The sequence below is a fragment of the Macrosteles quadrilineatus genome, unplaced genomic scaffold, assembly GCF_028750875.1.
Source record: "Macrosteles quadrilineatus isolate MER2022 unplaced genomic scaffold, UCM_ALF_1.0 Scaffold_10__1_contigs__length_6754688, whole genome shotgun sequence".
In the NCBI taxonomy this organism is placed as follows: domain Eukaryota; kingdom Metazoa; phylum Arthropoda; class Insecta; order Hemiptera; family Cicadellidae; genus Macrosteles; species Macrosteles quadrilineatus.
The window spans coordinates 4549844-4560226 of NW_026542603.1; the positions used below are offsets into that span (position 1 = coordinate 4549844).

Below are 10383 nucleotides of genomic sequence, written 5' to 3' on the forward strand. Positions count from 1 at the left end.
CTGAAATAACAAGAAACAAATTGTAAACAAAACACGACATCCATGGAAAACCAGACAGAACTAACAATAAAATTGGCTTCAGCTGTTCAATAAGGATGGGAAATCTACTAAGAGACTATGTTTTATCATGTTCTATCTATGCTTAAATGCTAAGAGAAGGGTAAGATATTTATGTAGTATGAAATTATGGAAAAGTGGTATGTCAATTGTATGAGCTTCATGCAAGCGCATACATTGGTAACTATATCTCAACTCTAGAGGTAAAAAGTGTATTACTATATCACTAGCTCGAAAGAAGTCGATTAAATTTTAATCTTATTGTGGCCAACTTGGTTTAAAATCTACCTAGAGTCGACTCAATCCGATTGGATTGTATTATGTCATTATGTAATACGGCAAAACTAATACTGAAATGAAAATGGCAAAACTAATACTGAAATAATGTTGCATTATGCACATGTGGTTTAAAAAGTCACATGTTTGTGATTAACGTATCAACAATAGAGTTTGGTTTGTAAACATATTGCCTCAAAAGATTCGTTACTAGATGGAAATGTACTCAACAAAAAATCTGAAATCATGAAAAGAGGACGACCACCAAATAAAGGTTTGAAGAAGTTGGGGAATTTCTTTAAAAGGCACAAAGCTGATGAAGAACAGGTAAGCTATAAAATATATACCTTTATTAATTTAATTACATACATTAAGTTCGTGTGGTATGTCATTACTAAGTAGCTTACACCACGAATACAGAAATTGGAATAGAGTTGCTTATTTTATATTTCTCTATAGCTCATTGTGTATAAGGTACTTAAAAAGTTAGATGACAATTTTTATGATTGGTAGTTAAAAGTTATTAGGCTTAACTAATTAAAACTGATCCATTACTTGATTATATATGATATCAACGTTCTTCAAAGAACATAACATTCTTTTTTATTTAATTGCAAAGCTAATGGACACCCGGTTAGCCTAAACGTTATAGAGTCCCAACTAGGAGAAAATGTGAGTTTTTTTTTTATTTTGTAAACATCGTTATTAACATTAGTTACATATTTCATTTAGGATTGATTAAAACTATTCTATAACGGTAGGATAACTAAGGAATAAACTTATTTGTTTGAAAACAAAATTTGAGTTCTTAACTTTTGTCCAACTGATTGTCCAACTGGTCAATATGGTTAAATAAATATAATGATATCAGTTTCTCTAATAAATTTAAGTAGTTAGGCAAGCTCATGAGGAATTTAAGGTATGTTTTCAATACTTCAAAACCTGTGTAGATAAGAATGGCTTTGTAGCCTATGAGCTAGCATCCAGCAATTATCATTATTATTATTTGTAAAATCTAATATCATTCAGGAATTTGTTCTATTGAAGTAGCAAGAGTGTTTTAAGTAGAAAGTTTGTGCCTTTTTCACCCAAACAATAGAGAAGCAGGTCGTAAGTTGAATGTGACATGGTGTGGAGACCGTCTTGAGCATTGTCCTACACACAAATATCTTAGTGTCATACTTCGGTCCAAAAAAGCTTCATATCACGGACACGAGTTCTGGATGGATCACTCTCAAGCAATCGGGTGGCAAGGTGGGAGGCCAACCCTCGCATACCAGCCAGGGAGGAACTGGCTATGCCTTCATCACGGTGTGGAAGACTCTAGCTAGATCGAATCAGGGTCGAGGTACAGTACCAAAATGCAAGACAAACATGCAGAAATGGGTCTCTTACATCATCACATGACGAAGAAAACATCTTGTGTGCGTGTGGTGTTGTTCAGGATCCCGGCCATCTACTGATGTCCACGCCTAGACCAGTCTTGCACATTAGATGACCTTTTACAAGCGAATAACAAAGCCATATCGGTAGCTAATTTCTGGAAAAGCAAAGTCTGATTTCCGGACACGGAAAGTAAGTAGCCTAAGTAGCATGAGGAGGAAGAGGGTTAGTTACAATTTTTTAGGACCTTTATAGCTTAAATTTACTTTCATTGATAACACATTTTTTTATATTTTAGGTTGCAAAAGAACTTGAACCTGAACCTGAACCTGAAGGACCTGAGGGGTCTGGTGTATGTGTCTTAGAAGTTCAATCTGAACAAAATGTGAGTTGTTATTATCATCTCAACCGTATTATTAATGTAAAATTATTCAAAACAATTAATTAATTTAGTTTAAAAATATTATTTTGTGATAAATTAATAATACCAATAACCAATAAAGTAAGTAATCAGTCACCAATTTTACGATGATCGAAAAATAGCTTACACTTAGATACTGTACAATGAAAATTACCTTTCCAACAAGCATAAAAGACAAATATTTTAATTTCAGATCCCAAATGGAGTGCGCGTGTTAAATGATCAATCAGATAAAAATGTGAGTATGAGTATGATTAGATAGTTTTATTTGGTTAAACGAGGGTTTAAATTACTGAAATAACAAGAAACAAATTGTAAACAAAACACGACATCCATGGAAAACCAGACAGAACTAACAATAAAATTGGCTTCAGCTGTTCAATAAGGATGGGAATAAGGATGTTCGTAATTTTGCAGTACTATACCTGAACCGCATTGTTACGGTACTAATGAATAATTTAAAAAAATTGAACCGTTCATTTTGTGGTTAATTCATATTTGAAATAACATTTAATGTACTGTAGAAAATTATGAATTTAGTTCAAACAGAAAAATGTAAAAAATATATTCTTAACACGCAAAAGAATCTGTCATCATTGTTTTTATATGTGGTTAAAAATTGCATAACTCGATTTTTTGGACAGTGTAAATGGCTTTTGTACCGGTACCCAAAGACTGCCATAGAAAGATAACGTTTGCCCAAAGTAACCATTAATGGTAGATAGGAGAGAGGATACTCATATATTTTCATGAATTTTTACTGTGTAGTAAACAAATAGACCTCTGTTATTGTTTGTTGAAATTGTTATACATTTATGTTTATTTTCCATGATGATTAGTTATTCTGATTCTGGTATTGGAGTATGCCAAGAGTAAGATATAATGCAACAAGTGTAGACAGGAATTTTATATTCTAAAATTGGCCAGGTGATGCTTAAATTTTTACTCTCAGTAGACTAGGATACAAATTTTGCAGTATTACAAATTAACGTAACCTTAATACAGATTTTTTATTTGTACAGCTGATGACTTCCAATAAACCCATTAGATGTGCGAAGATAAGGGCTCTGGAGATAATTTCAGATGTAAGTGCTCAAATATGTCAGTCTATGGTGGAAGAAAGGGTAAATTATTTTGAGCAAATAAGAATATCAGAAGACAGCCAGGTTCGTGCCATTCGCCTTGAGGAACAGCGACAAAGAGACGCCAACCGCAGGGCTGCCGAGGAGGAGGACAAACGAGCACGACGCCTCGAAGAACAGCGGCAAAGAGATGTCAACCGCAGGGCTGCCGAGGAGGAGGACAAGCAAGCACGACGCCTGAAAGAACTGCGGCAAGCAGCCGCTATCCGTAGAGCCGCCGAGGACGAAGACGAGCGTGTTCGACGTCTGAAAGAACTGCGGCAAGCAGCCGCTATCCGCAGAGCCGCCGAGGACGAAGACGAGCGTGTTCGACGTCTGGAAGAACTGCGGCAAGCAGCCGCTATACGCAGAGCCTCCGAGAACGAAGACGAGCGTGTTCGACGTCTTGAAGAACAGAGGCAAATAGATGCCAACCGCAGGGATGCTGAAGTGGTTGACGAGCGTGCTCAACGCCTTCTAGAACAGCGTCGTCGTACAGCTGAAATTCGACAGAATTCTCAGCGTAGTCGACTTCCAACCTATAAAGCCGCTGCATCAAGTCTCGTAGAGTACAGCAATTTGGGAATGTATGACATTGCATGTGTTCATTGTGGTGCTGTTCATTTTTTGAAAGAGAGAGTGCAGAACAGAATTCACCCTAATTCGTTTGGTGACTGTTGCCTTCATGGTCGCATTGAACAAGCTGCGCCAGAGTTTCCCAATGAATTGGCATTGCTGTACACAAAACAACACAGACTAGCCAAACAGTTTCACGATAAAATTCGAAATATTTCTGCCTGTTTTGCTTTTTCTTCATTCAATGTTGCTGATGACAGGACTTTCAATAGTAAAGGTATTTATACATTTACTGCTGGTGGACAAGTGTATCACAAGTTAAATTTGGCGGCTCAGCCAGTCAGCAACAGTGAGGGTGATTTGGAAAGACCTAGATATGGCCAAATGTACTTCATTGACCCGGAAACAGCCGTTGCAGAACGTATGAATGAACCAATGAATCAAGGCATCAATCAAGAACTAATACAGATTTTAGAGGAGGTCATGAGAAGTCAAAACCCATTTTCACAGGCTTTTATGATGATGAGAGAGATAGTTGAGGAAAACAATCAACGTGCTGCAGCTCTTGGTGTCCAACCACCCCATGTCCACCTCCTGTTTGCTGAACGTGCAGGTAAAATAATACTGTTTTCTCTAATCACAATTATTTTGTATGTTATTTGTAGTTGCTACAAAAATATAAAATCAGAAATACAAAATAAACAGTAACTAAACATAAAAACTTATGCAAACTTATCAAGTAAGATGTCTCGTGTTACTCCTCCATAAATGTGATGACTCTGAAGGGAAATTTAATTAAAGGGCGCCACAACTAACGTTTTGTTGCAATCTCAGTACTAAACTCTGAAAAATTCCACATAAGCATAAGCAAACAAGCCGTAGCCATTTTTATTTCCTTTCTCTTCTCTTCTCCGTAGCTATTCTATATTACATGTAAGAATGACTACAACAGACTGTTAAAATAATAAAAACAAAACTTGGTAATCTCTGCTCTTTCAGATGGCACCAGTTTAATTTGTCTACGATCATTAATAAAGTAGCTTTGAACAATTAAGAGTGCGGCATTAATTTTGGGACATAATAAACTTTGTTATTAAGCGTAACGCAATTTATAAACTTGACATTTTTCTGAATGAGGTTTTTATAATCAATAATTTCATCAAAACAACTTTATTGAAAAGAGGATTTTAGTACATTTGTATTTTTGAAGAGTCGTCAAATACTATTATTCATTTACTGGATTAAATGAACACTCTACAATTAATTCAGTCTTTTTTTATTTTTATAAATGAATAATCTTTAAACTTTAGCAAGACTATACGGGTATGTTTCAAAAGTAAAGTTATGTATGAGAAAAATATGGAATGTACCTACATTTTGTGTCATTTTTCTCTTAGAACTAAATAATGATTAAAGTTAAGATTTTTTGTTTTTCATATCATTAATTTATGATGTTTACTTTTAGGTGATGATCCCAGGCGATTCAACTCACCAACTTATAATGAAGTTGCTGCTGTAATTACATTAAATGCAGACCAAAGCATCCCGGAAAATGAGATGGTTATTAAGGAGCGAGGAAAACAGTTAATAACGCTCAAGAACATTGACAGCCGAGTAGAACCATTCACCTACCCTCTCCTCTACCCAAAAGGAACTTTTGGGTTTACTGTAGGGCTTCCTCTTAAAACGCCTTATGCAAGCCGTGCACACATGACGAGGATGGAGTTGGCTCAATACAGGTTAGCCTTTCGTCCAGAACAAGCCAAGGCTCTTCCTCCTGAACCATTGCTAGAGGGATTAGATCTAAGGTCGATTGGATTTAATGCTCTCCACTTTGGTGGTAGACTGTTTCAACAGTACGTCGTGGACACATACATCCGTGTTGAACGTGATCGTATTCAGTGGATCAAATATAACCAAAAGAAACTTCAAGCTGATCAGTATGCAGGAGTAACACATTTTCTAAATGAATTGGCTGAAAAGAAAAATGCTACAGTTGCTGAAAAACTGATTTTACCATCATCTTTTCCCGGATCAACGAGATATTTCACTGAACACTTTGAAGACGCTATGGCAATTGTCCGAAGGTTTGGCTCTCCAGACTTTTTTATCACAATAACGTGCAGTCCAACATGGCCAGAATTAAAAGAAGCTGCATGTATTGAGCTCTCTGATGGTTCTAAACTACAACAGTTTGCCCAAGAAAGACCTGACATTGTGGCTAGGGTAGCCAAATTGAAATTTGACAGCATAGTTGAAGATATCAGTAAGAAACAGATTTTTGGGAAGTCTTCTGCTTTTGTTTACACTATAGAATTCCAAAAACGAGGATTACCCCACCTACATCTTCTTGTCATCATGGCAAATGAAGACAAACTCCGGTCTCCAGAGGAAGTAGACACTTTCATTTCGGCAGAAATTCCTAATGATGACCCAGTTCTAAGGGAGTTGGTCCTCAAATGGATGATTCACAATCCATGTGGCGAAGTTAATCCGTCTGCATCATGTATGGAGAATAAGGGTGGATCAGCTAAATGCCGCTTTGGATTCCCCAAAGCTCATCAAGAGTTTACGTCAATTGTTGACAACAAAAAACCGAATTATAAGAGACAGTATGACCCACAACTGGATCCAAATAACCCAGAATTTTCTCACGTCCATGCGGTGTACCGCAAAAACAGTGATGGACAAAAAGTTACACGGGACAATAGACATGTTGCTCCATACAATGGCTATTTACTGAAGAAATACATGTGTCACATAAATATCGAGTATGTTGGTAGTGTTAGAGCCGTTAAGTACCTCTATAAATACATTTATAAAGGACATGACTGCGCAAATGTAAAAATTGTTGAAAATGTGGCCCGAATAATGTATAATGAAGCAGAAACATTTGTTGAGGCACGTTATATTTCGCCCCCTGAAGCATGTTGGAGGCTGGCTGGAAATGAAATCCAAAGGAAAAGCCATTCGGTGCAACGTTTGGACATCCATCTAGAAGGTCAGTACCGTGTGGGAAACATGGAACAGACACAAGAAGATGTAGCGGACACTGGCCTGAAAGGGTCCACCTTAGAGGCGTACTTTAAACACAACTCTAAACTTCACATAGAAGAAGAGAATGGGAATGAAGTAATCTACTACTTCTACTGGCAGATGCCAGAAAAGTACAAATGGTTAGGCAAAACAAGTGAATGGGTGGTACGACAGCGAAGCTCAAAAACTATTGGAAGGATCCACACCGTGAACTTGGTGGCCCAACCTGAACTTTATCACTTGAGAATGCTCCTCTTTCATACCAAAGATGCCAAAAGTTTTGAAGACCTTAAATTTGTAAATGGGACTGCCTATTCCACTTATAAACAAGCATGCCTGGCAAAAGGCCTTACATATGATGACCAGCAATGGATTGATGGGCTGCGGGAATCCGCTTTGTCAAAAGATGCCGAGTGTCATGAGGACACTCTTTTGTCAAATCTTGATTCTCGGATCACCAGAAAACCCTAAACGTCTCTGGGATATGTTTAAGGACGAGTTGGCAGAAGATTTTCTTAGAGAAGCAGAGATTTCTGGAACCCCTCTAGAAGATGCTTACAACAGAGCATATAGAATCATAGCTTACAAGCTAAATACTGAAGCTACAGAAGGTAATAATCAACTTATAAATATTACTTATTACAAAACTTAAATTAAGTTTATTTTGGGTGTATACCCCTTCAAAATTTGTAATATATTTATTTATATTTTATTTTAAATGATAATATCTTTCTCTTAAACTGACAGCGAGTAGGTTAGCCATGCCAATGGTCGATGAATGTTGTCTATTGGTCTACCAAAGTTAAATATCAATCTTTAGTGAATTCCTTCAACATATCATACATAATACCATATCAATATTCAATTATTTTAATGTCTTTAAAAGTAATTTCAAAATAATTAACAAAGATGGTCTAATACAGTCCTTACTATTATTTATTAATCACAAATTTATAAAAAACAGATGATTTCAGAATCAAACCTTTGCAGATATTTTTATAACAGTCTTTAAAAACTAACCTAAAATATGTTAATTTAATATAAAAAAAGGGTTGGAAATTAGTGTGTGTTTTAAATAAGAGAGCACAAACCCCATTTAATCATATTATTCACTCATGAATAATACATTCATGACACACATTATTCTAACCATTGTTGTAAACAGTACTTTAATTTGGGAGATATCGACCTTGAAACATACATAATTGCGGATCTTCCAGCAAAATAAATCGTCTTAATAACAAACATTTTGAGCCTTTGGGTGGTGATTGATCACCTATAATTACTCCCAATTATTTACCCAAATTCTTTCAGCTTTATTAACTTATCGTTATTTGTGATGTGTTCCAAAAACTTTAATGACACTTTTTAGAAATTTTTAACACTTAAACGTGCTTATTTTAGGACGCAACTTCCGTTTTTGGGTAGAGAACTATGGAATGGATGATATTAACGACTTCGAGATGAATGAGGAGGTTTTTAACGTAGGGCAATCTCATGAAATTGGCCATCGCCTCTACAACAACCTCAATGATAAACAGAAGGAATTTGTTGATGCTGTCATCCAAACACTTGATGATGAGAGTTCAGGTACAGTACACTGTTAATAAACTGAGAAATTCAGGTGCGAGAATACCTAGGATACCACTAATAGCATTGAACATATGTTTTAGCAATTCCATTTAACCAATGTTAAATAATGTTTATTTTCGGGCCAAAAACGTCATTTGTTGATGTTTATGATCCATACCGGGTATTTTTCTAGTAATCGTGTAGGATACCAATAACCTTGAATAATAGGGAGGTTACTTCAATATTTAGAACAGTATGTTTTGAAACTATTTAAATAATGGTCAAGCCTTTTTTTATTTACAAGTAAATGACATAGTTAGTTATCAAAATACAGTTTCAGTTTTGAAATAAAACATATGGTTAACACATATTATTTGTTGCAAAAAAAAGAACAAAAAAAAACAGAATCCTACTGCATCAGCTTTTAGAAACCCGCAGACTTGGATAATATAAGCTAGGATAATAATGAAGTTAACTGTAAATTGTACATTTTTGTTTTTAATCAATGTCATCTGATTTAATTCATTTTTTAGCTTAAATTTTGTATACTATCTTTCTTTATACTATTCAAACAATGTCACCAGTTTTAAAATCCTGACAGTAACAAAACATAATGTTGTGATAGTACACATGAATTGATTTGTTTTCAGGACCAAAATGTTTCTTCCTTGATGGACCTGGAGGTACAGGGAAAACATTTGTCTACAATACATTGTACCACCTCTGCCGAAGTCGAAACATCATTGTTAAATGCATGGCATTTACAGGCATTGCATCCATACTTCTGCCAGAAGGACGCACAACCCACAAGACATTTGGTCTTAAAGTTCCTTTGACTAATGATTCAAAATCATCAATCAAACGTGGATCTTCAAAATTCAAGGAATTGGAAGCAGTCAACATGTTCATGATGGATGAAGCACCAATGCTTCCTAAATACGGTCTTGACTGCATGGACGAGCTCCTTCGTGATCTAAGTGACAGGAACTCCCCATTTGGCGGGAAAATAATGATTTTAGGAGGAGATTTTCGACAGTGTCTACCGGTCCAGCCAAGGGCAAATCGTACCGAACTTCTAGACCTTTCCATCAAGAAAAGTGTTCTCTGGAGGTACTTCAGGGTTTTCTCTCTGGAACAAAATATGAGAGTTGATGCGGAAGAGGAGTGCTTTGCTAGGTACCTACTGAAACTTGGAAATGGAGAGCTTGATACCAACGCTGATAGTGAAATTGAACTCCCTAATGACATCATCACTAATACTAATGACATTGTTAACGAGATCTATGGAGAATGTCTCTCCGACGGAAACTTTGAGGACATGAAGGATCGAGCAATTCTTGCACCCCTAAACAAGGACGTCGACACAATTAACAACACCGTTATCAATTTAATTCCTGGAACCGAGACCATTTATAAAAGTTACGATTCAATTAAAGATGAACCAGAAGGTGCCTTAAAGTTCCCCCCAGAATTCCTAAACTCTATCGAGATTTCAGACCTACCACCACACCAGCTCAGACTAAAAAGTAATACCATTATCATGCTCCTTCGTAACCTTGACGTCTCAGAGGGTCTGTGCAATGGCACTAGACTCATAGTTACAGCACTCTGTCCTAACATAATAAAAGCCAAGATCATCACTGGTGAACACTCTGGCCGAGACGTGCACATACCGAGAATCACCCTTGATTCATGCAAGTCTCAGCTATAGTCTGATTTTTACCGGAGTGCGGCTGGAGTTCAGACCTACCTGCGAGGGACCCGACTCACGCACGCACACTCACCACCGTCCTAATTGCCTGAAAGCCCCGATCCCCTATTCACTAAAGAAATATAATATCTGTTGTATGATACCTCAAAATTGCAATTCATTTGATGTTAGATATACAGTAAAATGGTTAGTGTTAATAAATTTGTTGTTTAATTCAATGAAAAATGAGT

At 36.4% G+C, this 10383-nt stretch overlaps 1 protein-coding gene across 1 annotated transcript; it reads left to right on the top strand.

Moving 5' to 3' along the window:
- Window positions 1-579: 579 nt before the first annotated feature.
- On the top strand, window positions 580-10153 carry LOC129004674 (uncharacterized). Its single transcript, XM_054433233.1, has 7 exons — window positions 580-660; window positions 2015-2101; window positions 3160-4447; window positions 5300-7147; window positions 7332-7481; window positions 8275-8460; window positions 9093-10153. Exons 1-7 carry the CDS (start codon window positions 580-582, stop codon window positions 10151-10153), a joined length of 4701 nt encoding a protein of 1566 aa, XP_054289208.1.
- Window positions 10154-10383: the final 230 nt, after the last annotated feature.